At 50.2% G+C, this 27,101-nt stretch overlaps 1 protein-coding gene and 1 long non-coding RNA gene across 4 annotated transcripts in view; both read left to right on the forward strand.

Annotated features, from left to right (window-relative positions):
• Positions 1-9,461, forward strand: DCTN6 (dynactin subunit 6). Of its 3 annotated transcripts, none has more exons than XM_054030996.1 (7): positions 1-42; positions 1,709-1,773; positions 3,502-3,607; positions 4,940-5,028; positions 5,902-5,949; positions 8,018-8,160; positions 9,004-9,461. In XM_054030996.1, exons 1-7 carry the CDS (start codon positions 20-22, stop codon positions 9,100-9,102), a joined length of 573 nt encoding a protein of 190 aa, XP_053886971.1. In that variant the 5' UTR covers positions 1-19; the 3' UTR covers positions 9,103-9,461. The 3 variants fall into 3 exon arrangements, with proteins under 3 accessions (XP_053886971.1, XP_053886973.1, XP_053886970.1); XM_054030998.1 differs by lacking the exons at positions 1-42; positions 9,004-9,461 and adding exons at positions 474-591; positions 5,377-5,521 and having other exon boundaries at positions 8,018-8,060; XM_054030995.1 differs by lacking the exon at positions 1-42 and adding an exon at positions 545-591.
• Positions 9,462-12,662: 3,201 nt separating this feature from the next.
• Positions 12,663-27,101, forward strand: part of LOC128837609 (uncharacterized) — a 30,471-nt gene continuing 16,032 nt past the window's right edge. Inside the window, exon 1 of the long non-coding RNA XR_008444999.1 lies at positions 12,663-12,813. This is a non-coding gene — a long non-coding RNA (uncharacterized LOC128837609). The remainder of the gene's footprint in view (positions 12,814-27,101) is intronic.

Below are 27,101 nucleotides of genomic sequence, written 5' to 3' on the forward strand. Positions count from 1 at the left end.
CGCTGGCCGATCGGGGAAGATGGCGGAGAGGACGCAGAGCAGGTGAGGGGGCCGCTGACAGCCCGGCCCGGCCCGGGCGAGCGGTCCCTGGGCAACCCCCCGCCGCTGGCCCGAGCTCGGCCCTGCCAGTGTAACGCCGCTCCCCGGCCCCGGGCTCCGGCAGCTCCCCGGAGCTTGGCCTAGGTCCGCGTCTCTCAACCTCGCCGCCCCGGGCCGGGGGGTCACAGGTGCGGGCCCGGGGCCAGGCCTCAGCCCGGGGCAGCGGGCGCGGGCGGTGGGGACGGAAGACCCGTGTGTCTATCCCGGCGATTGCGGGGTAGTTCTGGGGGGCGGGAGGCGGCGGCGGCCGGTTCCGTGAGCGGGCCGGGTTTAATGCAGGCGACGCTGGGGGATACGCAAGACCGGAAAGGGGCACAGCCGTCTGTCTGGAAAGGCCCCCACGGGGTTAGGGGACTTCCTGGTGTCCATCGTTCAAGAAAGTTATTCCTCTGTTCAGGAGGGATCGGAGAAGACCCGTGAGAATGAGTAAAGGACTGGGAAACGTGCCTTGTAATGAAGGATGTTTCCAATGTCTTTTGGAAACATTTCTCGGTAAGGCGGGGTGCTGGCCCTGTGAGTTAGGGGTGTCTGAAATGCAGGCAGGTCAAAGAGAGGTGCTGGTTGGTTGAAGAAACTGTGGGGCGTCAAGCCTTTCCTGTTGGTGGAGGAAGAAGCGCCCTAGCCAGGGAGCACCCCATTTGCTTCTCTTTCTCTAAAGAAAGATCTGTCCCACCCTACAGTTCCCTTCCCCTGGCAGGTAAATGGGGGGGAGGAAAGAGACCCCCACACCTCACTATCTCTCCCATGTAGGGTGTGGGGAAGAGAGAGATTACACAGCTATTGCATAAACGCTGTCTTTAAGTGTCCTTAGACATCCCTCCTGTAGGAAATTCCACTGGGTTTTCTAAAATTCCACAGGTTAGACAGCACCTGAACCTCGCCCCTGCCCACCCCCAACTGTATATATAGTCTCCATCTTGGTAGAAAAATTGGGATGGGTACTACCAGAGATGTGCCACTGCATGCCCTGACACACTGTTTACATATACTTTTGTTTGGCTGGTCATGGTCCTGCCTGCAGATGTGAACTTGTTTCAGGTCCATTTCTTATCTTGTTCACTGTCTTTCCTGTCCCATCCTATCTCTGGATGCTGAAGTGTTGCATTATCACATAACCTCAAGACCTGAGTCTGATCAATATTAAATACTGCTACTGTCTCCCATGCCATCTCAATGCAGTTCAGTGTCTCCTTTCTTTGTGTGTGAATTAAATGTTCCCTGTAATCACATGACTAAGACTTTTTGGCTCATCTCTGTTTAGTTAATGCTGCAGAGATGAGAGGAAATGCAAAACAGAGGTGTTATGAATCTAGAAAGAGTTGCTATTTTTGTCTTTCATTTCTTGGCAGAGTGATAAATTTTAAAAATTCACGTTTAGAGCCCCGAGGATTTTTCTCATTGGTTTATAGAGTTATAAATTGGGACTCTCAAGTGTCTCTTTAAATGTATGTATGATCTTCTGAACTGTGGAACTCAGTGAAAATGTTGAGAGTATAGGTGCAAGTTGGATGGAATCCATTAGAACAAATCTACCCAGCTTTCTTAGGCTTCTTTCTTGGCCTTAAAAAGCATTATGTTTATTTCTTTTAATATTAATTTTTGGTTGCAGTGTGAAGATTGCTCCTGGAGCTGTTGTCTGCGTGGAAAGTGAAATCAGGGGAGATGTAACTATCGGTAAGAGAGATTACAGTGCTGCTTCTTTCGTCTTGTTCTTCCCCAGAAGCACTGCCCTATTGAATTTGAATCCGTACTTCTGAAAACGGAAGGTAGTGTATGGAGCTCAATAACTACCCAGGATTTAGTGACAGAAGACCATGTGTTTTCCCAGTAAGTTATCTGTGGAATGCTTGGGCCTCTGTGGTGGAAATCTAGCCCGAAGTGAAGACTAGTGCAGTAAATTCTGTCTTGGTGTCACAGCTTTCAATATTTCCTTTGACACAGTGAAGACCTCAGGAGTGGCACATGCAATCTGACTCACTGTGAAATGCATTAGACATTCTGTCACAGAGCACCCACTTGCAGTGCCCTCACCGTCTGAGCTGCTCAGACCTTTACACGAGTTGTGTGTGTGTGTGTGTGTGTATATATATATATATATATACACATACATACACACTAGAGGGCAATTTCGAAGAAAAGTGGTAGGTTTCAAACTGGCTCCGCTTTCATACACACGTGCATAATTTACACACAGCCCCATTGGACTATTCACATGCATAAAGCTACTCATGTAAGCATTTGCAGGAATGAGAGTTAAATTCTTTCTTTTTTGTTCTTTATATTATGGTACCACAGTTCGCATAGTGTAATTCCCCACAGAAAACCTTTGTTTACTGAAAGTTCAGGATGCATGCACATATCTACATGAAGTCTGCCTTTCAAGAATTGGTGGGCTCCTGTTGTGTTTTAAATTGGAAACCCAAGAAATGCTGAATTAAGCTTGCACTGTCAAACAAGAACTTGAACTCTGGCCCTGTCAAGATGTCAGCCTAACACCTCTTCTTGTAGAGTATCAAAAATGCGCATCACAGAACATCGCTTTTATCATTTGATTCATGTATATACATCTCTAGTCCTAAGCCCCCAATCCACCCAGCTTTTCTGCAGGCAGATTCCTGTGCACGTGCAGAACAGCAAGCAGGATCAGTGCCTGGCCTTTGCTTTTCTCATGTTCTTTAATTTCTGGACTGGGCACATGAATCCTGTATATGGAGACATGCCATCTCTGTGTGTAATGGCCATTGGAATTGTATGGTTCCATTCTCTATGTATGTCGCTTGGCAGGATTAGGCCTCTAATACAGAGTGAGCAGTTACTGCCTTCAGTGTGTTTTTTTGCCAATCAGAAACTTGGGCTGAGGAAGGCATCTTGTATTTGTCTAACCATAAAGAGTTTCACATAGCCCACCCACTACCCAGTTCAGGTTGTAGTAGTCTAGCTTTCCTGGGGTCACTGATAAAATGAAACTGTTGTGGATGGAGATAGTGGTGTGAGCATATTTATTCAGGCCATAGCTGTAGGAGCAGGGCTAAGATTGCTTGGCATTCTTATTTGAGAAGCACAGCCTGAACTGTTTCTAACATTTAGATTTTGTTTTGAATTCTGACATTCTTGAATGGTGATACTCATTGTCCAAGGACATAGAGGGAGACTGGCAGATCTGGTCCCAGGCCAGTGCCTTAACCACAAGTCCATCCTGCCTCTCAATTGAGTTAAAATGTATTTTTCCTATGTTTCGGGTAATCATGTCCATGTCCCTTTCCTTTGTTTCTGGAATTCTTGTGATGTTGAAGCACACATGACACATCTTCAAACGATTTCCCCTCTTGGGGCCTTCTCTCTGATTTTAGTAATATCAGTTGTTTAGATTCTGCTAGTAACAAGCTTATCTTGTTTCCACAGGACCTAGGACAGTGATTCACCCTAAAGCTCGAATCATTGCAGAAGCAGGACCAATAGTGATTGGTGAAGGCAATCTCATAGAAGAGCAAACACTGATCATAAATGGGTTAGTAAGAATCTTTCCAATGCTGTTGAAGACACAAATATCTATGTTTAATACCATCGCTGGCAGTCTCAGCAGGCGGCTCAGGACTGAGAGAACATAGAAGATAGATTATCTCTTAGCCCTAGAATTTGTCCCTCCAGATTGGGGCAGTGAGTGGGAAACCTCAGCTGTGGCTCCCTGTGTTGTACTTGTTCTGGGCTAAGCAGAGGACTGGAGTCTCCTGAGCTGTCACTCTAATTCATTTACCAAAAGTGGGGACGCTTGCCACAACTGCACAGTATTAGCTGTCTGGAACCAGTTATAATCTTTGGGGGCAGGAGAGAGCTGGCCCAGGTTTCAATGCAACATTGGGCCCTAAAACTCTCTCAACCCAGTACTGCTATCATTGTAGACTCTGGTCTGCCCACCTCCTCAACCACAGGTCATGTTTACATGGCCTGAGAGGGAGAGAAACCTTCATCACCATGTTAGAAACACAAATTATTCCCATTTGTGCTTGTAAAATACATTTGTCACTTTGTCTAGAAAAAAAAATTTGCCTGCAAAATTCTTCCTTCACCTTCATGATAAAAATGGGAGATACGCTGCAAAAACCAGACCAGACGGTCAACCCTTTTGAAATAGCTAGCTTTAAACGTTGCAGCACGTTCCTTGAGATTTGTCTGGAGTGTAGGTAGGGCTGGGGCTTGAGCAGCTTTTGCCTTCATAGCAGTATGGTGGAGCAGCAGTCACACAGCAAAGCTGGGGTCCGTAAGTTACTATTGCCTGCTTTGTGTTTCCCTCTGAAATGGCCTCTCGGAGAGGCCGTATAAGGATGTTATGATTTAGGAAACAGTCCTCTTCATCCCTCTCTGTGTTCTCAGTATTTCATCACTACTGAGATTCAAAAACTGGCTTTGAGCTTGCTGTGTTGAATTTGAGGTTCATCTCATCCCTCACAGCAGGCTTGAGGCCAAGACAACATTTTACAAAAGTTTCGAAGCTCATTAGAAATGTTTCCATGGTTATTTAAAGTTCCAGTTTTTCCAGTTCTCCTTCAGACTAACTCCTTCCTCTGCTCTGTTTGTTATTTAAACACTGCAGCATTCAGTGACTGCATGAGAATCTAGAAACTGACTAGTCTCTCTTCATTGTCCAGGCTGGGAGAAATGCACAAGTAAACCAGCAACTTTATGTTTAAAATTAAATGAGATTATTAAATCCTACACATTTAAACAATCTAAAATGCTGTAGAGATTCCAGGGAAGGACCCTTTTTCCTTTCACTTGATCTCTAAGGAGACACTACCCTTTGAATGTCAAGTTCTAAATGTATTCTTCAATCCTCTTGCAGTTATCCTGAAAATATTTCGCCAGACATGGAGGAGGTGGAAGCAAAACCAATGGTCATTGGCACCTATAATGTTTTTGAAGTTGGCTGTTGTATCCTTGCTAAGCAGTGATGTAAAACGCAAACTTGAAAAAGTTAGCATTCTATATTTTCAAAGCACTGTACAAACGTTAACTAACTGTCATTCCATTCCTGTGAGGCAGTTACCTTTTATTCCCCTTTTACAGAGGGGAAAAAAGGACACAGAAGAGTTAAGTGATTTGCCCAAGTTAACACAACAAGTCAATGTGAGAACAAGGATTAGAATTTGGGGCTTTGAAGTCCCTTCCTTAGTCCATTAGCTCACGTAGCATCTCTTGATGAGCTACCTATGTGGGACTTGTATCCAAGGATTTTGTTTGTATTCTGTGTAAGTCCTTACATATCTGTTTTTACACCAGCTTGGGAGCTAGGAAGAAGAACCTCAAGGAAAACAAATATGTGCACTGGCCGCAACCTGCTCTCGTCTGCAGCGTTGAAGGATCTGGAGACAATTTGTGTTCAGTCAGAAGAGGGCGACTCTTGTGGTTTGAATTTGAAACTCAAGTTAGTCATTTGAAAACACACATCTTTATATGAAATAACATGGGGGTTTTATAGCTTTCAGGACACGGGAAGCACAAGATCTTTCTGGATTCATTGTGACTGAAAAGAAAAAGGTGAAATATTAGGCAGCAGTAATTTCCCACGCGTTGTCAAACTATAGGCCTTTCTGCGTGTCTTGTTGGAATACAATAGCCGTAACTTCAGTGTCCTCCCTAAGCAATGAAAATCAGTGCAGGACACACGCGTAGGTCCATGAGCACCTTCCTTGCTTCCTGGGTTGTGGGTTTATGTTTTTGAAGGAAGGGTTATATGGGTATTTGTTGGTGGGAATTTGAGAGACGGGCTTAGAATTATATATTTTCTTTAACTATAACTTGTAGGTTCACAAGCAATGAAAATGGGAGATAACAACGTAATTGAATCAAAAGGTAAGTGTTACTAATTGTGTCTTCGTGCTGAAATCATCAAACACTTCTTTGGCAGATTTGATGCCTGTTACATTATGTTGTGTTCTGTTAAAGCCAGGGGGTTTATGTACTTGCCTGTTGCATAAGATCTAGTACAGGGTTCTCCAACATGCAGCCTGCGGGCTGCATTTATTGCCTGCGGCCCGCCATAGACGCTGACTCCACCGGCAGCGAAGCTTCTCCCTTCCTCCCCCGGAGTGCGCCATGTCCCCCCCCCCCCGAGCACGCCACATCCCCGCTCTTCCGCCTACCTCCAAGTGCTTGCCACTGCTAAACAGCTGTTTGGCGGCACTTAGGACTTTCCAGGAGGGAGCGCGAATGCGGTGCTCTCAGGGGAGGAGGCGGAAAAGAGGCGGGACCGGGGCCGGGATTTGGGGAAGAGGTTGGAATAGGGGCAGGGAGGGGGTGGAGTTGGGGCGGGGACTTTGGGGAAGGAGTTGGAATGGGGTGGGGAAGGGGTGGGAAGAGGCGGGGCCTCATGGACTGGACGAGCAGTGTGAGGTATGAAGTTCAGCATGTATGATTCTTTGCTGTGAGCAGTTGGGAAGAATGTTTGTTAAAAGTGGCAACGTATTTTGTATGAATAGTTACTTTTAAAAGTTCCTGCCGTTACAGCTATGTTGATAGATTGTTAGTGTAGATCATCATCAGTGTTACTGACCACATAAGAAATAGTTACAGGTGTTTATATAGTATTGAAACCCCTCTTCGCATTACAGTTTTTAAAAAGTTAATACATTGACTGTTAATAGCATACTATATTACTCTTCATTTTTATTTTTTTTTATTTTTGACAGTACGTTTGTATCGTACGAAAAGGTTTCAGTGATGCGGCCCTCGGGCCAATGTACTAGTCCTCATGTGGCCCTCATGGTGATTTGAGTTTGAGATCCCTGCTCTAGTGCAGCATTGCTTTGGTATCTGTTAAGTCTTCTCTCAGGCCACGTGTACAGTAGGAGAGAAAGGGGCAAAGGTGTGGTTTTTAACATGGCAGCTGGTCAAGGTAAACCCTGGTCAGGAAGCTGACCAAGGAGCGTGTCTTAAAACTACAACTGCCTTTGTCTGCACTAGAATTGTAACATGCTGGTGTTAACACCACACCTTTTTTCCCAGTGGACTATCCCCTACCCTTGCAGGGGGGTGGACTACATTATTGAATGGCTTATGCCATCTCTAACCCCTGTGATTCCAGTCAATTAGCAGCGTTCCCATTTGAAAGCAATGTTTAATTAGCCTTAAAAGTGGTGAAGAGGGACCGAATGCAGCGGTGGCTTCTGTCCCTGCTGCAGAGCTTCTGAATTGGGATCAAAAGAGTTTCAAGTGAATTTTCTAATGACTTTGACTTTTGGATGCTAGTCTATGAAAGCTAAACTTCTGTTGCCTGTCCCCTGTTGGGGGACATCTCCTGATAATTGCACAGATATGAAACGGAGATTGGTAACCAAGGGAGACGTGGGAGTGAAATGAAGACTAAGTTGGGCTGTGCCCAGGATGGGAAGGGGCTCAAAGATAGCATGAAGCCAGCTGTGTGGCACCCCCCCACCCCCCCCCTTTGGGTGCTGCAGTGAGTGCACCTCGCAGGATTATTGACTCACTCCAGAGCAGCTGTGTGCACGCTCAGTAACTGTGAATGCAGCTTCCTCCCTGTGAGACTGAAGTGATGTACATTAGATTTGATTTGCATGTTGTATAGAGGATCTGTGACAGGGTCGCAGCGCAGGGAAGGTTTTCCTGCACAATCGGATGAGGAAGCGGCTGAGTTGCCCTGAGAGACCAGGGCATGGAAGTGCGAGCGCTGTGCAGTTACGTGAAGGGAACCGAGTGGGAGGCAGGTCTATTGGAGCAGGCGTGAAGGCTGGTAGAAGTCAGGATAGAGAGGGCTGGGCAAGCGAAAGGAGTGTTTGAGACCAGGATGGCAGTTTGAATGTGTGTGACTATTGCCCATCCTGGCTCGCAGCGCTCTGGTTGCGTTGATTGTCTCTGCCTCCCCTTTCCAGCCACGGCAAGGGTTTTTTTCTCTGTTTTGCAGCTGTTGTTGGTCGGAATGTGATTCTGACCAGTGGCTGCGTCATCGGGGCCTGCTGCAACATCAACACACATGAAGTGATCCCGGAGAACACCGTGATCTATGACGCGAAGTGCCTTCGGCGAGTGCAGACCGAACGGCCACAGGTGGGTATCCTGTACTGCCAGGGCATGCGGTCTGCCGCTCCTCACTGAGCCACGCAGTTCATTTCCATTCAGCTGAAGCAGAGAAGAGCTGCTAAACATGGGAGCCAGGAGGGGGAAGCAAAGGCTGGGAGCCAGATTTGCAGAGCTTCCTTCCAGCAGGAAAACACAGTGTGTCACTCCAAAGAATGGCCCTCCTTAGCAACCCTGCATAGTCCCTCTGGGGCAGCAGCCAGTGGCCCCCTTTGAGGTTCACTATTCTGCTCTTCCGGGCGCACATTTAGTCTTGACAGCTTTTGAACCAACTGTATTCTGGTCCTTCCCTGGGAGCTTCAATTTAATTTCCTTCCATACAATTGGTTTGCAGTATGTCAGAATTCACTGGGCCAGACTTTGAAGGCCTGTCACCTAGAAAATATCTGGAGTGTGTCTCCCCCTAGCTGCCCAATACAGCATAGACATATGACTTCTGCACGCAGGTTAAGCTTCTGTGCATATGCCCCTTTACTTGTCTGTGTTTAACCGTCCAGCCTTTTGTCTCCATAACTTGCAGTGCCGTTACAGTAATCCAAGTACCTTGGCCAGGACCTGTCTAAAGCATGTTAGTGTCCACGTGCCTTGGCTTTACGCAGATAGGTGCCAGTCCCACAGTTGGCTCTGCACTGTCAGACTCCTGCATTGGGGTGGAGTGCTGTGGCATCGGTGGAGTCTGCCCATACAGATCTTGGGGCAGGATTGGGGTCTAAATTAGGTGCCTTACTTACAGAGCCAGCTCCACTGTGTTTAACATGCCTTTGTTTCTTACCCCTTGCCAGTGCTTGTCTAATTATATGTTGTTCCTTCTAGCCACAAACACTGCAGCTGGATTTCTTGATGAAAATCCTGCCAAATTATCACCATCTAAAGAAGACCATGAAGATGACATCTACTCCTGCAAAGAGTTGAGTGTTTTCCCCCCAAGGTACCATTCCTTCATCTGCAAAAGGAGTTAATTTGGGAATTTCCCCTCCATTTCTAGCACTCCATACACACAGGAAGTAGCCGATCTTCCTCATGCGTTCCATTCGGAGAAAACGGTTTTTGTTTTTTACTATTTATATTTAGTAAAATATCTGGATCTGAAGTCTGATTGGCGGTTGCCTTGGTTATAATATTGTACACAATTCCTTCTGGATAATAATGTCACCAGTTACTCTGGTGATGTAGGACAGAAATTGTCTTTCAAAGGGGCACAAAAGTGGCAGATGATTAGAAAATATTTCACAGCTTATTTTATGCTATTAATAAAGGTGTTACCCTCCCAACTTTTTCATTTTAATGGTCCTATTTACTATTGGCTGAAAGCCTTCAAGATGAATGTCAAAATGACTAGAGGCATCCTGGCCTAGCAGGGATTGCCAATAATACCAGTTCTTATTTACTGGTGTTATGTTAGCACCTCCAGGGGCTGACAGGTTGTGGTCTAAATAGATTAACTCCTGTGCTCTTATCTCAGCTCTGACATTGCCCCTGGGTGGTGGTGGTGGAAAAGGCACTTGGTTTGCCTAAAGCGACAGAGTCCTGTGGCACCTTATAGACTAACAGATGTATTGGAGCATGAGCTTTCGTGGGTGAATACCCACTTCGTCAGATGCACGTGGTGGAAATTTCCAGAGGCAGGTATAGTGTTGGAGGCAGCTCCTCCATTTATTTATTGTGATGTTGCCCGGACTCTTATGTCCTGGCAGAGCTCGAGGACGTCTCCTATTCTAGTGGGGGGGTGGGGAGAATGGCTGGCGAAAGGTTTCTGCTGTTTGTTTTAAATAGACTTCAGAAATTTCAAAAACATCATTCAATGTTCAGTCTTTCTGAACCAAAGCCCCATCTCCGATCCTTTCTGACTGATGATTTAATACTTTTCTATTAAACGGTGTGTTAGAACACTGGAAAGAAGTTAGTTCAGGAAATGGTGTATTCGATAATCAATGAGTTGTTCTGACGCTGTTCCTAAAACAAAAGGAGCCCTGTCCTGTGTGTACTGAACCGTGTCAGCACTCACAGGGAGTTGTAGAACAATGGAGTCTTCAGAGGAAGGTCTTCAGGAGTGAATACTGAAAAGTGCCCAAAGCCTGGAACAGAACCTTAGCCGAGACCTGCAGACATTTACCAATCCTTCAACCCAGAATTCATTTTCTTGGTGAAAAGTTGTCTTTATTAAAAATAGTAGAGAGGGTGAGAGCTGCCCAGGGGAGCTGGACGTTAATTCTAATGGGATTTGTGGGTCTGAGACCCTAAATCAGTTCTGAAATTATCAACCTGAATGCTTGAGGGAGTGCCACCTTGTCAATGACATTTTGGGGATGGATTAGGCATACTAGGAGCAGTACTCCTATAACTCCATAGGTAAATAATCCCACCCCTAACTGCCCTGTTACATCAGTACAACGTTCCAGTGTGGACACCTCCCAGCAAACCCCCTCATGAGTCAGTGGCGCTGGCTAAGCTTCCCAAGTGCCATTAAAGCAGATGGTGTGAGGAGACCCGAAGTCAGTGTCAGGACACTTCACATGGGCCAACTCCTCAGCAGCCAAGGGTTTTTTTTAGAGTTGGCCTAGCCTAGAGACGGTCCTAATGCTGCAGTCCTTCATGTTCACCGCCTCCCACCGCTGCTCCTCGCTAGTGCGTCCCATTGTCATGGCGGGAGGGTGCTGTTGGCTCCAGGTGCGGGAGCCAGCAATGCCTTGTGCGTATGGGTTTCTTGCACTGAGCTCACGTTCTTACACAGCCGTACAGGATCTGCATGGTTCTCCCACCAGCTGTTGCTCACATCTCACCTGCAGACTGTCTTGAGATCAGTGATCCAGGGCTCGTTACCCCCGTCAGCGGTCTCTTGATTAGCCCTTTTCTAGACAACATCCACCCCAAAGGGCTTCCCCTCGCACAGGGCATGAGACTGAATGATCCTTGGAGCTGTACCGAGGGAGCAACAGCAGGGGAGAGAGTCTGAGGTCCATGATGCATTACCCCTCACCAGGCCCTCATTGACTAATTGGGGTTTATTAAACAAGAGGCATTTCTCTTGAACTCTAGGGCCCCCCCCCCCAGTGCTAGACTCCCCACGTAACCTACAGCATAAATCACTCACCCCCACCTTTCTTGGGATCGCGCCTCAGAGGGGAGTGGCTTTGTCTTTAACTGTCCCAGCCCGGCAGCCTGCCGAGCTGGTACAGAGCGGGGTGAGGGAATGACTGAGGGGTGGCACCTTCGTTACAGAGTGGGGCCCAGCCAGGCACGGGAAGGGGAGAGCCAAGTCCGAAGCCAGTTAGAGCTTCCAAGGTCAGTACCTGCACTGCACCCAACCCCTGCAGCCTCCCATAAGGCTGGGCAACCAACCCCCCCTCACCATGGCCTTTTGCTCACTAGCCCACCACCGTATTCTGCACTGGCTCTCAGGTCCTGAGGGGGCACCCACGTCCTACAGGCACCTCCTGCCTACATGGCTCCTATGGAGAGCTCCGGCCTGCCCTTTCCTATGCCTCCAACTTCCCGCAGCCAGTGGGCCTTCATCCTTCCAGCTCCCAGCATCCACCTGGCCGGCCCTTCTGGTACCGACTTCCTGCATTCTCCCAGAGAGCTCATTTCCCTCCAGAACACCCCACCTCCTCCGACAGGGCTGGGCGCTTCTCAGTGCCTCCAGGCCAAATACCCACCATGTAGCCCTGGCCTTGCTGAATCCCATCTCTCCCCTCTCACTCTGGCCTGGGGCTCTGGGGCAGGCAGAGTGGGCTATACAGCTGGGCACCCCACTGTGCTGCTGTCTCTGGGATGTCCTGCCCCACCCCACATCTACGGGGGACATCGCTGCACTTCCTATGTTCCAAACAACAAAGCTGAACTGCAAAAACCACTGAGTGACCTACTCGTTGGGGAGGAGCAGGAGAACCATGGGGGTGGGGGGGAGACCCACAGGGGATGGGCCACACACCAATCACTCTGTCACCCTAACAGTGCGAGAGGACAAGGCGCTATCTGGTAGTGAGTCCTAGCTGTTCACCAGGTCAGTGTACCCCAACTCACTGATGTCCTAACCTGTACCTAGAAGGTGTTGGGTAAGCGATAAATGGAAAGCTAATAACATACAGATCATTAGTATTATTGTGGGGTATGGGGACAGAGGACAAATTCAAAATTACAAACCTATTGGGAATTATGTTCTTCAAGTGTGTCTGCCAGGCAGGGCAGACATTACCCCACCTAGACAAAGGAGTGTGGTTCTGCCACCTTGGAAGTACTTCCAAGGTATGTTAAGAGGCCAGGGGAATGCAATTTATATAAAAGGTAAACCCAACCATCAAGCTAAGGGGAGGAGATAACGACTCCGCATCACAGCAGGGGAGTCTGCAGGAACAGATCAATTTGCATTTTAGCAAACACCAGTGGTGGAGGAAACCAGCATGAAGCCTCCTTCACCACTAGACTCCACGGCTCCTTCCTCGCAGTCTGAATGAACTTTACATTGGCGGGGGTATCCTTCAGCGGAATTCATTTCAGAGGGTCACTGGACTCTAAAGGAGAGGGGCAGAGACCCCTAGGGGGGCTAAGAAAACAAAGGAACTGAGCTTTTTGGACTTTGTGGGGGATCCTGACCAAGGGAGTGGTCGGCCATTTTGCTGGAAGGTAAGTGTGATAAAAATCTTACCTTGAACTAAGACTGTTGTTCAGTCTTAACCTTTAGAAAGCGTTGTTCGCTTTTGAGTTGCTTGCAACTACTTCTAACTCTGTCCTTTGTGATTGGGCTCACTTAAAATCCTATCTCCTCTTATTACTAAACTTCTTTTACTTTCGATGTGAACCAGCCCCCTGCTGGGCTGGAATGGAAGTGATCGTTAACGCCAGTTAGAGCGATCAGCGGGGCAGTTTGTCTCCCTAGAGGAGCAAACAAACATCATTGCTCTGAATGGCCCAGGAAAGGGCGGGACATCGCAGAGCACGCGGTTTGGGGAAAACTCAGGACTGGGGGTGTTGGGGTGATCTTGCCAGGTGTAACCAAGGCTGGTGGAAGGCAGAGTGTGGCTGGGGTGTCACCAGCAGGCGGATCTCCCGCACTCAGTGTAAGCTTGTCTGCCATCTCAGAGCGTCCAGACAAAGGCGCTTCAGCAGCAGAGCGTTTTAAGGCACGCGGGGTTACAGGGCTGGCGATGACAGTGCCAGAACACACCCCTGCGTTCACACCCTACACACTATTGTAATAATCTTTGCACAAGGTACGCCTTGTAAGGTATTGTTTGAAAACTCCTCATTTGCTGGTCAGCATTGTCCTGGTAGAACGTGTGTGACACCATTGGATGTGAAGGTATACGGTTCCCCTGTGATGTTAGAAGTGCATGTTCAAAACTCTGACCATCGAACTGGTCAGGCCTGTCTTGAACAAAGGAGTGTGTGTTTGCTTTCATTTGCATTTAAGCAGTAAACAGACTGCTTCCGGGAGCTCCCTCCACCTTTAAATAGTGCTCCTGGACTAATCAGAGGCCATTTACGTCTTCTGTGGGCAGCGCTTCCTGTGGTGTTTAGTCTCCCAGGGTTTATAGTGTGTTGATTGCTGCTCTGCCGGATGATGGTGTGGAAGTGGTGGTTGCTTGGACTCTGCAGGCCTGGGTCTAGCCCCCATGAGCCTCATTTCACCCACACACACCCCTGGAGCATCACTGGACCAGTGTTGGTCAGATGGTTCCTGTGAAAACTCTCTACCAGTTTGGGGCATGGACATTATTAGGGGTGAAACTGAGGGTGGAACCTGTACTTGGCAAAAAAGGGGCTCTGCCCAGTAGAGGCATGGTTAGTGTTATTCTACACGAATTCAAAGTAGGGCAGGAGGGTGGACCAGTCATCTTGGTGATAGTTAATGAAACATCATAGATAGTGCTCTGATACTTGATTCACCTTCTCCGGCCATCCACCTGGGGTGGATATGCCAAGGAGGCATAGGCATGGACATCTAGTAACCAGAGGGTCTTGCACCATAAGCTCAGGATGAACAGTGGTCCTCAGTCTGAAGTGATGTGGCCAGGAAGTCCATGGAGGTGAATGACGTGCACCATTAGGAGCTGAGCAGTCATCTGAGCTGAAGGCGTGTGGTCACGAGGGAGGAAGTGAGCCAGCTCGGTCAGTTAATACACAACCTGGCACCCCTGGGGTGTGCTAGGCAGCAGGAGGCCCGCCCCCTCCACTCTATTATTGGGGCATCGTCCAGAGAGAGGTCTGAAGTAGTCTGTGCAACAGGTCACGACTGGGAAGTGGGTGGGACCAGGTGTTAGTCCTAGTGTTTTGTTACCAGATTTGCCCATTACTTTGGGGTATGCTCATTTATTAGGGTGACTCTTCTGGGGGGGGGGGGGGCGTGTATGGATGTTCTGTAATTCTATCAATGTACTGCTTGTGTCACTTGTGTGTTCATATGGAGCTCTACACACACACACACACATACATACATATATATATATATATATATATATATAAAACAGAGCAAGTCTGAGTGGACCGGGTCAATCAACACTCTCAGGTTGACCCCTTATATGCTCCTGTACTCAGTGGAGGGGATCAAGCAGCACTTCCAATCTGCCACCCTCGTATGTCCCAGGTTCAGCACGTCCCTATCCCCACTGTCACGTTACAATTGTTCGGGTAGTAACCCAGTTGATGAGCAAACCCCACAGGATTTTTGGGCTTTGCAGGGATCTTTAGCTTAGGTAAGAGGAGCGTTGCTGCAGAGTAAATGGGGGAAGCCAAAACCACAAAAGCATAGAGTTCAGAGAGAGAGAGGGAGGGAAGCAACCAGCTTAATCATAAAAGTTATTTATTGAATAATAGTGATGACCACACAAGGAGCCTAAACAAACATAAGTTCCATTATTAAAGATTACAACACTCAGATATAGAAAACTATACCTGATCAAACAAGTCAAGTTTAAAAAGTTATACTTTAGGTAGAAAAGAAAATGGAGGGGTCTCACCACTCCATGAAGCTTGAACTGGTCAGGGTTCCCAGATGATGGTGGTAGCTCAGGGTCCTGGGTGCTGGAGACAGGCAGAGCCCCCAGCACGATCAGGAGAAGATGAAGTCCCAGTGGAACTGATGCAGTTTGGACCCAGGCATCAGCACACTTATTGAGCATGGGTAGGGGGTTTTTGTAGGGGAAACAATAATGGTTCAAGGGAGAACACTAGATTTGTTTATAGGTAAGCTGATGACTCAAGGGTTTTCTTTAGACTAGACAATAGGAACTGATCACTCCTGGCTATGGGCGGTGTTTCCTTCCAGGGAGCTCACAATGCAACTAGGCTGCTTCAGTATTTGGATATCAATGAAGGATTCATTACTAGAATTGGTCTGATCACTGCTGAGCTGGGTGTGGGCAGGTGTGGGTTCATTAACATCTGGAGCAGAGATCCCCCATGATGCAGTGCTTCCCTGCTTTTCTGGTCCCAGAGTTCCATGCAGTTCTTGCCGTGGAATCTCTGTTCTCCCTTCTGTCTGCTAATGGAGATGCCTCCTTGTCCCATCTCCGATGCAGATGAGGCAAGGGGAATTGCCTTAATCCTGTCACCCTTGTCTGGGGGGCGGTTAGGTGTCTCCCCCACGGCCTTTTATTGTTTTTTGTACGTCTTTCTTCTGATGGGTTTTGGTTCAAGCAGAGGCTGGGGGGGGGGGGTGTCCTTCATGAGTCAGACAGGCTGGATACTGCGCCCTGGTTCCCCAAGAACACAGAGCTGACTGGTATCAGTTTGGAGCAGGAAGCCAGGGATCAGGCCCAGGGGTCAGAGCCAGAGAAGGGTTCCAGAGCCGGGTGTGGTGTAGCAGCAAGCCAGGTACTGCCGATTTGCACAGACAGTGTCCTGGGACTGCTTCCATGGTTAGATAGTGCTCCTGGGCCAACTAGAAGTCATGGGGGGATGCTGCCAATCTGGTCTTCAGTGGGCAGTGCTTCCTCTCCCAGGCTTTAGAGCACATTGATCACAGATCTGCCGTGGCTGCTGGGTAGAAGCATCAGTCGCCCTGCAAACCTGGCCTCTAGTCTCCCAAGCCCTCACCACTGGAGTGGGAGCAGTGCTGTGCATCTGTCGCCCAGCACGTTCTGCTGGTGAGTTAGAGACCCTGTGCCCGTGTCGGCCTGGTCACACGCTGAGCTCTGGGCTTGTCCAGGGCCCTGCTCTCTCTGAGTTCTACCCACAAAACCACCTCAGGGACATTCCCCCTAGAGAGATGTGTCCAAATCTGTCCCCTCAAAACCACCAATGCTCAGCCCCCCTTGGCGTGGGGTTACTTTCGCTCTCCAAGGTGGCACACATCACCCATCAGGCCTGCTGACGCTGCCAAGACCTGCCCAGGTCTGCAGTGAAAATGGTCAGTGAATGGTCAGGGTGACCTCTGGCCCCACCTCCCAACAGTAAGGAGTGCTCGAACCCTTGGGGACTAAGCAGAGACCACGGTGCTGTGAGAGCTGGCGTGCTCTGACATCTGACAGGCCCAGCGGGTTAACCCGGCACTGGAAACCATGCCAGCTAGACTGCACTAGCCCCTGCACTGGCAAGGAGACAGGCTCGAGGGAGGAACCCGAGGCCTTTCCCATCGCTATGGCTCTGTGGAGGGGCACACACATGAGGCGTTCTCGGCATGCACCGATATTCCTTGTACCCTTATTGTCGGTTCTCTGCTGAGCTCTCAGGAGCCCTGGCCAGAAGGCTCAGCCCAGCACAGGTGAGCTAAGGCGGCTTAAGGCCAGCTTTGCACTTCCCAGAATCATGGCTGCTTCAGGGATTGGCACAGCCCAGAGCATGCACCATCCAGCTCTCCTTTACCGCAGCTCTCCATCGCTGCCCAGCGGCTTCTGTGCAGCCGGAGCAGAGTGCACTGGCCATGCTCCTGGAACCCCAGATCCATCTGTCCTCGTATCCCAGCACACACGCAGAGCGACCCAACAGCTGTGGTGTGCTGGTCTGACACTGTCCCAGTGCTGGGGAAATTCCACAAGGAGCTGTTCTGGCCCCTTTACATTGCAGGAGAAGGATGGGGCAGCAGAATCTGGCCTCATGTTCTAGGGGATTAACTACCTCCCAGAAGGGGCAGATAACGTTGGCCTGGGAATCATTTGGTTTTGCCTTTGTATCTCCAGTCAGAGCACAGCGGGCATGGTGAAGACGGGACCCTGGCGTGTTTAAGATTCATGCTGAAACAGCGAGGCTTACACAGGACAATGGAACCTCTTTTATCCCCGTCAACCTGGGTAGTAATGCTGCATTTGTGGTGTGGGTGAGCAAGACGGCGTGAGCCATGTTCACCGCAATGCACTTGTCCTAAACTTCCTGGCCCTGCCCAATGGCTGGGGTGTAACCAGGAACTAACCATTAGCACAGCTGGAGCCAAAGTATTGTGGAGGTTTAAGTGCTGTTTGGTCCCAGCCCTTTGAAGAGCAAGTCAGTGTCTCCTTAGTCCTGCAATCCTTAGGCAGGGCAGTTTGAAGATGGCCCTGCGATTCCTCCTGCAAGGAGAGCTTCAGGCTCTTGCCAAGAAACGTCCCCGTTTTTCCCACCGAGGAGAAGCGAGAGGGCTGTGAAAACCTTGGGCTGTCTCCTATCCCTACAGCAGCACATACACACAGGACACCGCCTGACTTATTTGGCTATAACTAATCGGAGTGCTGACGTTGATTACATTTTTTGGTTCCCCTTCAATGGAATGTATCTAGAGTGTTCTCATTAGCCCGTCTTTCCTGCCAGCCAGCTATTTTTTGCTGTTACTTTCTGTCCTACCATTAGTAATCTTGACTTTCCCCAGCCCCCTGCCAGAACCCTGGTGTGTTTCATATCACCCTGACAGTTGTCTGCAAGCCAGGAAGAGATTTTTCCCCCCCACCAAACATCTGAGGTGCTTTTTGTCTAAATTTGTTCTCTCTGGGACAAGTAGATATGTCGTGGATCTGGTGTGTTTTCCTCATCGGTTCCTCAAACCCCAGCTATCGTAACCCTATACAAACATACACCCAAAGGGGCATTTCACCTCCCCGCTCTCTCCAGACCCTGCTGGAGGGATAACGGGGAAGGACGGGGATGGGACAGGTCACCGTGGGGCTGGGGTTTGCTTGGACATCCCAGCACGTGTCTTGCTGCTGGTGGGGTCTTCAAAGTTGTCTGTCGCAAAAGGGCTGTGAGATGAGTGGGGGGGAACAAAGGGGTGGGTGGAGCGGGGCTGACACTGAAGAAGGAAAAGATTTGGGGGAGGGAGGGAGTATGATGGGCCGCCAGGCCGGGAAGGTGAAGCCAAACACCCCATCCTGGCAATGAGCAGCCTCTGCCTGTTGGAAATAAATACCAAGTGGGGAGAGCCTGCAGGCAATGGGGATGGGGTCAGGAGGGGCTGGGACGAGCCCGCTGGCTGCAGGGGGGGCTGTGACGAAGGGAATCAGGCGGTGGGGGAGGGGAGTGGCTGTGTAGCCAGGCTGCTATGGGGTCAGGCTGGGGAGAAGAGGAGGAGCTGCAGGCTCAGGCTGGCTTCAGGGATCTGTGGGGTCAGGCTCTGGGGCGGAAGAGCTGTGGGGTCAGTCTGACTGGGTGGGGGCTGTGGGGGAAGGAGAGGGGGGGCTGTGAGCATCCAGAGCTCCCCCTGACCTCAGTTACAGCTGTGAGTGTTCAGCACTTGTGTAAATCGTACCCCTGGCGTGTCTCACATCAGGCACCCAGAAAATGAGGAACGCCCGGTGAGTGACCATCTGAGAAGGGTTTGGTGTGAGTGACTTGCCCAGCATCAGGCAGGAACGCTGTGGCAGAGGCAGGGACAGAAACCAGCTCTCCAGGGCAGCATTCAGCTGAGACTGTCCTTTCCCTGCCTCATTCACTACACACCTTCCAGCCCTTGTTGTCTGGCCCCTGCCCCATGAGCATTGCCGGCCGCCCTGACGCGCCACCTGAGCCATCTGTATGATATCCAGCCGGTCTGCCTACGGAGCGTGCCCAGGAAACGTGTTTACACGTTCGAGTTTCACATCATCCACTTCCTCGCCCTTCTGTCCTGCCCCGATACCAGGCGGCGGGATCTGCTGCTACCTGAGGAGGGCAAAGAACCCCGGGGGCCAGTGTGTACTCCGCTCTGGTCCCACGGCCCACCGGGGATATTCATTGGCAGCTTCTTCCCAGAGCCATGAGAATGGACCCGTATCTGGCGTGGTTCACGGGCTCCCAACACCTGCCCCTTTTGCAGCAAGAGGGAGACCCTGGTGCACAGGCTGCAGCCCCTCGTCCGGCTCCTTCAGAACTTCTTACTGAGGTTCTGGCTGCACGTCCCACGCACCCCCTGATCCTCGTGCACCACATCCATAGCCCCACAAAGCTGCAGGACCTCCTTGTCAACCTCCTCCCGGCGTAGGGTGACCAGATTGCAAGAGTAAAAGATGGGGACACGTGGGGGAGGAGGGGCAGCCACAGGCTCACAGCCCCCACCGGAGCCATGGGGGAGGCAGGCACACAGCCCCGGTTCGAGGCTCTGGACGGTGGTTACCTCAGGCGGCTCCCCAGAAGTGGCAACATCTCCCTCTGGCTCCTAGACGGAGGCACAGCTAGGCGGCTCTGCACTCTGCCTTGCTCGCAGGTGCCGCCCCCGCAGCTCCCATTGGCCACAGTTCCCAGCCAATGGGAGCTGTGGAGCTGGTGCTCATGGCGGCGGCAGCACGCAGAGCCCCCTGGCCATCTCTGCGCCTAGGAGCCAGAGGGAGATGTCGCCACTGCCGGGGAGCTGCATGGAGCCGGGTAGGGAGCCTGCCAGTTCTGTGCCAACCGGACTCCTGGCAACCCTACGATATCAGGACAAAGGGCGTCCCGATCGTACATCTGACAAAGCGTTAAATAAGTCCCGATTTTATTAGGACATCTGGTCAACCTATCCTGGCACTGGCCAAGACAGCCCTCCATCACTGCCGGAGGAGGAGGCTGGACCAGGCATGCTCTGCCACTGGGGCGGGGGCCTATTTCCGGTCCCTTGTACAGTCACGCCTCTGAGCAACGTGACTCTGGGTAGCCTCCACTGACTCCCTAGATGCCTTTGAGCAGCGGGCGCTGTCTGGGGCTCGCTGCCCGGTGCCACCTCTCCGGATTCCTTGTTATTAAACTTTGACCCCACTCCTGAGCCTCTCCCTTTTGATATCCCCAGAAATCAGTAGTAGCCTGGGCTCAGTGGTTCTGTCTCCTTAGCTGAGGGGACAGGCCTTTAATTTGGGGCCGGCCTCCACCCGCCCAACCCCAGTGCTAATAGTACACACCAAGTTCTGCAACAAACAAGGCAGGGGCCCCCAGATAGCAGCCGCCTTCAGTACATAACCCGCTGCAGCCCTAGCGCCAGGGCCAGCCCGTGCACTGAACGAGGCAGGGACTGTGGAAGGAATAGCTCATGCTCATGTGATTAAAGACAGATTCCTAATGCACCAGGGAGCTGAATTCAGGTTGCACAGGCAATCATAGGTGCTGACTTCCCCTCTTTCCTGTGGGTGCCCGTTCCCCACTCAGTCCCCAGCCCCGCCCCCACTCCACCCCTTCCATGAGGCCCTGCCCCACCCCTGCCTCGCCCCCATTCCAACCCCTTCGCCAAAGTCCGGTGCGCTCAGGGGAGAAGGAGGACGTGGAGGTGAGGGGGTGAGGGGAGCTTGGCTGCTGGTGGGTGCAGAGCACCCACTAATTTTTCCCGTGGGTGCTCCAGCCCCGGAGCACCCATGGAGCTGGCACCTATGTAGGCAACTGTAAAGCTGGCATTGCCTAACTTGGGAGTGCTTGACTTTGCATCCTTACTAATGTTCTTCTAACATGGCTTAAGGAAAAAACAAATTCTGTTACGTGCAACTGTGACACCCCCCTTTTCTGTCAGCAGCAGGGTTAAATCCCTGAACTTTCAGCCTTGCAGCACTGACCTCTACCACGTCCAGTAGTGCTGTTATCCTCTGTGGATTAGTGGTTGGAGGGGGGATGCATAACACACTGCAACAGCAGGCAGCATAGCCCAACTCAGACATTTGACTGCTTCTTTCTTTGAGGCAGTGTTGCTGAGTGGTTACACCAGTGTCATGCTCTGGGTTCTAGTCCCAGTTTGTGTAACCTCTATGTATGCTATGGGACGTCGTTCAGCAATAAGGTTTATGGCAGGCACAGATATTTACCACCAGTTAGCCGATGTGCATTTAGAACTCATGACCTCTTTGCTCCTAGACCAGCATGCCTTTCTCAAGGCCAAAGAACATTAATAAGAGGCTGCACTCTCGGTTGTGTGTGTGTCATGCTGAAGCTAGAGGCTTCAGTCCAGATAGAATGGTCAGGGGTTTAACAGCCTGCCTCTAGCAAACTCTGCTGAGCAAAACACAGCTGGGAAATGGTCATTTTTGACATTTTATAACTTGGTCACATCTGAACATATTTTCCAGGACCAGCAAAAGGCACCTCCCTGACCCCAGGACCAGTCCCCTGCTAAATTTCAAAAGTCCCGCTGCAAACATGGGAGGTTTTTGAATTCTTTAAAAAAACTGCCAAGGAAATCATTAAAATGGGTTTGGTGCCGCTCCCCTTATTACTGTATTAGCGTACAGTACTATAGGAAAGGCTTATTTATAAGTGGAGTTATTTAATTAAATTATAAATCATTTTCTGAGGACAGACCAGTTACCAGCTGTCACTGCTGTGCTTGTAATAATAACGTTTTATAGCAGTTGGATAGTAACACGTCCCAGAGGGCTGTAGAGGTTTAATAAATTACAGAAGTAAATAGAAATAAATACTTAAAGAATGGTATGTTCTAGAAAACACAGAACAGAGTTACAGAGGCTGCCAAGCAGAAGGGAGTAAGAGGCAGAGGCTTCTAGGTGAGGTTTGCAATGAGGCAGAGCGGGACACGCCGACTGTTCCAGATCCTGGGGGGTTGCAGAGGGAAAAGTTTTCTGCAGGAAGTGATGCAGTTTCTGAGCATATTGGAGCTGAAATTCCCTGAGGAACAATGAGCCATTCTAGTCCCTTTTTAGGCACAGACGCCCTTTGTGACTATGGGCTTGTCTACACCACGCAGCTTTGTCGCTAAAAGCCAGCGTGCGTAAATGCTCTTTGTCGGCCCTTTTGCCAACAAAATACTTCCAGCCCCGCGAGCGGCGTTAGCTTTGTCGGCAGCAGCCGCGTTCACACTGCCACTTGCATCGGCAAAACTTTTGTCTTTCGCAGGTAGGGTGACCAGATGTCCCGATTTTATAGGGACAGTCCCGATTTTGGGGATTTTTTTTTATATAGGTTCCTATTACCGCCCCACTCCCGTCACGATTTTTCACACTTGCTGTCTGGTCACCCTATTCGCAGGGGAGGCTTTTTTAAGTATCCATGAAAGACCAAGTTTTGTTGACAACTTCACAGTGTAGACATAATGACAGTGAAACAATCTGGGGCTCTGGGGCTAATAGGCTCCCTGGCAACTTTGCTTGGGGAGCGGCTGCTTTCCTGCTTCCTCGGGGGACCCAAATTTTTAGAGTCAATCTTGCCTTTCCTGTGCTGTCTGCTTTGTCTTTGTTGGCTGAGTAACAAAGCAAGTACTTGTACCTGGGGGCATTGCTCATCCTTTCATCCTCTGCAACCGGAGTACCCATCCCTGGGAGCACTGGTGATGGAGGAGTGCTTGGCTCTTTGACCCCCTGCTATTTATGTAACTAGTATCTACAGCATGTTCGTGTTCATCTTTTCAACTACCGTGTGTTACAAAGGAATTACTGTCTGACCTGCTAAATGCGGTAAGGAACCAGACAGGATTGCGTGGGGGCGTACCGCACCGGGGAGCTGCACTGCGGGGGGGGTCAGTTTCCTGCAAGCACTAAGGCTGGTCTAGGAACGGTACCAGGGTCTCATGGCAAATGTACTGCAGGGAGATCACTCTTCTCGGTGACCTCCAGTAAATGGAGCTATTTGGAACCTGTAAATAAAATTACCAGGTGAGGACTGATTGGCACGCACTTCCCTGGGTTGCATTTCTTTCCTTGCTCATTGGTTTATGTTCCTGCAGAGCTTCAAAATAAGGCTAAATTGTAAGGCTCAAACTCCAAAACCAAGGTCTCTGCGTCCGTGCCTCAGAACAGCTTTGGTGAAGTGTTTAATTTCTCAGCTATTTATCCTACAAACATTCACCCCTGGCAGTGGCCCAGTCCACACTGGCTTTATGGCTGATTACAACAATCTGTAACCTGCTAACCCCCTTCTTTTGTCTGATGACTCCAGAGGTGTTAATGGGCCACTCTACCTTGAATGGTCCCTTACAGTGCCCACTAAATGCTTATGCTAAACAATCTGTTCCACCTTGCATTGAGCTGTGATACTCAGAGTACCTTTCCCACACCTGCAGGAGAGCTCTGGGTGGCTTGAAAACTTGTCTCTCTCACCAACAGAAGTTGGTCCAATAGAACAAGCGTTCTCAATCTTTTCCTTTCTGAGCCCCCTTTCCCCCGCCTCCCAACATGCTATAAAAACTCCACAGCTCCCCTGGGCCACAACAACTGTTTTTCTGCATCTAAAAGCCAGGGCCAGCGTTAGTGGGTAGCAAGCCAGGCCATTGCCCTGGGCCCCATGCCACAGGGGCCCCGTGAAGCTAAGTTGCTCAGGCTTCTGCTTCAGCCCCGGGTCCTGGAGCTCAGGGCCCTGGCTTCAGCCCTGCTCAACAGGGCTTGGGCTTTCTGCCCTGGGCCACAGCGAGTCCAACACTGGCCCTGCTTGGCGGACCCCCTGAATCCTACTTGCAGCCCCCCAGGCCCCTGGTTGAGAATCGCTGCAATAGAAGCTATACCTCACCCACCTTGTCTCTCTACAGCTACAACTACACTGCACACAACAAGAAATGACTGTTCTCTGCGATCCAGGGCTGATTCTAGCAGCACTAGGCATGACTAATATAACTAGCATGCTGGGAGTAGCGTTCAAATGTCAGCGTGGTAAGGGATCTTCCCCCCAAACAATCCCGCTAGCAAAACCCATGCTAGCCAGCGAGCGAGGGGGACATGGTGTTTTAAACAGAAGAGAAGCCAGCACTGCTGTATATGAAACTCACTCTGTGGTTTGGGGCAAGTCCCGTTTTATGTTTGCCTCAGTTTCCCCAGGTGTACATTTGGCCATTGTTGGTTAGTGCTTTGATATACAGCTCTGGGTACAGGCGAGGCCTCCCCAGTGACTCCCTAACTGAGCACTTGTATAACTGTGTTGGGGGGGGGGGGTGAGCCCCAGGGTGCTCAGGCCCATGGAATGAGTGACAAATGCAGGTGATGTCTAGAGACCCAGGCGGCCTGGCAATGCTTACAGACGGATACAATTTGCTGGGATTTCGAACGGCGTCTAAGGGCACCAGTTAGGCAGCCAGTTCAACGGGCTTTGGGGACCCGCTTTCCCGATTTTTGTCTTCATGCGTTTGGTTAATAACCAGGAGGAAGAACAAGAGAGACGGGGATTTCTAGGCTGAGAAGCTTCTTTGAATCACGCTGCTACAGGGACTCAGGCATCTTCCCACCTTGTTTATTTAGTGGCAGAGTCTGAGGCCCGGGTAACAATAACAGTGTCACTTCGGAGCCAGTGCTTATTAAAAGCAGCCCTGCCTGGTTTCTGTCAGCGAGCCCTGGCGTGGGGCGAGGGGAGGGGGGCAGAAACGCGCCTGCTGACCTGGGGCTGCTTACATGCTGGAGGATGCACATGCGCTGTCACGGCAAATGGGGTCAGTGACTTGGGAGCTGGGCTGCGTGGATCTGGCTTCATGCTTGGTTTTAATCACTCACCTGGGGCTCGAACCTGTGAAGAGGAATCAGTGGGGGGAGGAGGGTGCTCAGCTCCCCACATGATCAGGCATTGACTGGCATTAAATATACCAGGGGCCAAGCCCTGCCCATGAACAAGGACAAAGCAAAGGTTTGCCCTGGCAGCATGGCTGTATTAGGCTGGGGGGGTAGCAGTGGGAGCCCCCTTGGCAGGACTTTGAAAGGAGAAGCACTAGCACATGTCTTGTAAGGACAGATCCTGCCTGGACTGCATCAACCCTGGAATACAAGACCTGCAGCATGGCCTGGCTCCGCTGACTTTGGGGCTTGTGCTGCAGGGCTGAAAATGCTGGGTAGATGTTCGGACTGGAGCCCGGGCTCTAGGACCCTCTGCCCTTGTGGAGTCCCAGGGCTTGGGCTCCAGCCTCGGCCCAAACAGCTACACAGCTGCATTTCACAGCCCCAGAGCACCAGTCAACCGGCCCGGGCCAGGCGCGAGTGTTTAATCACATGCCCGCTGCCTCTTCGGACTCTATCTGCTGATTCTGCAATTCTAGTCCTGTGTGTTGGAAGCGGGGCTGAGAAAAGATCAGAGCAAGCACTTGCCTTGTGGCTATTCTATAGTCTAGCCCCCTTTAGACCCATGCTAGTCAATGAGTGAGGCCCTGGGGATGTTCCAGCTGGCAGTAGATGGGGGTGACAGCCAGGTATTTCTTTGACGCTGTTTGTTGACTTAAAGACTGCACAAATCCCTGTGTCTCCAAATGCAGAAGGAATGAACTAGCAGGAAACAGCTTCATTTACTCACAGCACCAAGCGAGCTCTTTGCAGCCTGCACTCCTAGCCCAGGAACCTCTCCCCAGGTTTCTCCCAGGGTCAGCCACCATGCTGTCAGCTGCTGTTGAGTCCTGCTGGCTGGCTGTGTCACACTGAGTGATGTTCTCTCTCACTCACACACACCCCACCTCTCCAATGCTCAGCAAAAGCCCCTCTGCCCACACAAGCCAAAATTCCTGGGCTGACTCTATTAGGCCTTCTTTTGGGTGTGGCCCCTTAGTTGCCTCACAGTGGTCACACATCAATTTCAAGGAGCTTTTAACTCCACCCCTAACAAGGTTTAACAACACAGCTCCTGAGAGCACTCCCAGTGCACCAGTGCTTCTCATAGCAGCCACCTCAGAGCCGGCAGCCTCCCTGCAAGCAACTGCTGGGGACCCTCCCATAGGAGGACCCACCTGCTCTGCCCCTCTGGGGCCTTACCCGTCATAGGGGTGGGCTCTGGGTTGAAGACCTGAGCTGTGGGCATCCCAGCCCGAGCAGTTGAGCAGTAGGGTCAGGCTGACAGCTGCACAGGACTTCAGCCTAGAAAAGGGGGCTTTACCGTGAGGGATCAAGGCCCGTGCCAAGTAGGGTCAGTTCTTCCAATTTTCCATTCTTCCTATTGTTTTCCTATTGTCCTAGAGCTCTTTTTCTCTGAGTGCACTTTTCAGTTAGTCTTGGCAATGACCGCGCCCAAGGAACTAGGACATGCTTCAAAGACGCTGTTAGGGAATTGTTAAAGCAATGAAAGGCCCCTGATCACAATGTGCAGATTAACGTCGAACTGACCCGAAACTCAAGATTTCAACATTTCCAAATCAACTTTTTTTCTGAACTTTTCATTCCCCCAAAAGATTTTGACTTTTCATCCCATCCCAATTTGGAACAACAACACATTTTGAGCGATCACAATTTCCTGTGGGACAGAAAGTAAGACTACGGTAACGCAAACCCAAGATTATGGCTAGACTGAGTTTAGATGCAGGTAAGGAGTTTGCCTTGGTGTCTTGGTGTTGTCTATTTGGAGTATTAAATTAGAGGCATTGTGGAACCAAAATGTTTAAAATGGAACATACTGTTACACACCAAAGCAGTGGCAGATGCAGTAAAAACAATCAGGCTTTTTCATCTCAAATACAATTGCATAGAAATCAGAAGTTGAACTTTGGCAGCAAAATTACAAACCACAGCCCCTCCAGGTCAGCCTGGAGGCCCTCAAATCATGTAGATAGTCCACTGAATAAAGTCAGTACATAGAACAAAAACACTGTTAAAGATACAATAGAGCCATCATATGAGTGGACTGTACCCAAACGTGCCTTACAGACAGTCAGAAAGGCATTACAGTTGAAA

The sequence above is a fragment of the Malaclemys terrapin genome, chromosome 5 (genome assembly GCF_027887155.1).
Source record: "Malaclemys terrapin pileata isolate rMalTer1 chromosome 5, rMalTer1.hap1, whole genome shotgun sequence".
NCBI classification, from domain to species: Eukaryota; Metazoa; Chordata; order Testudines; family Emydidae; genus Malaclemys; species Malaclemys terrapin.

Coding starts and splice junctions, on each gene's coding strand:
- DCTN6 (XM_054030995.1), top strand. CDS start 560: ATGTTTCCAATGTCTTTTGGAAACATTTCTCG. Junction 592..1,708: donor TCTTTTGGAAACATTTCTCG/GTAAGGCGGGGT, acceptor TTTTGGTTGCAG/TGTGAAGATTGCTCCTGGAG. Junction 8,161..9,003: donor TGCAGACCGAACGGCCACAG/GTGGGTATCCTG, acceptor TGTTCCTTCTAG/CCACAAACACTGCAGCTGGA.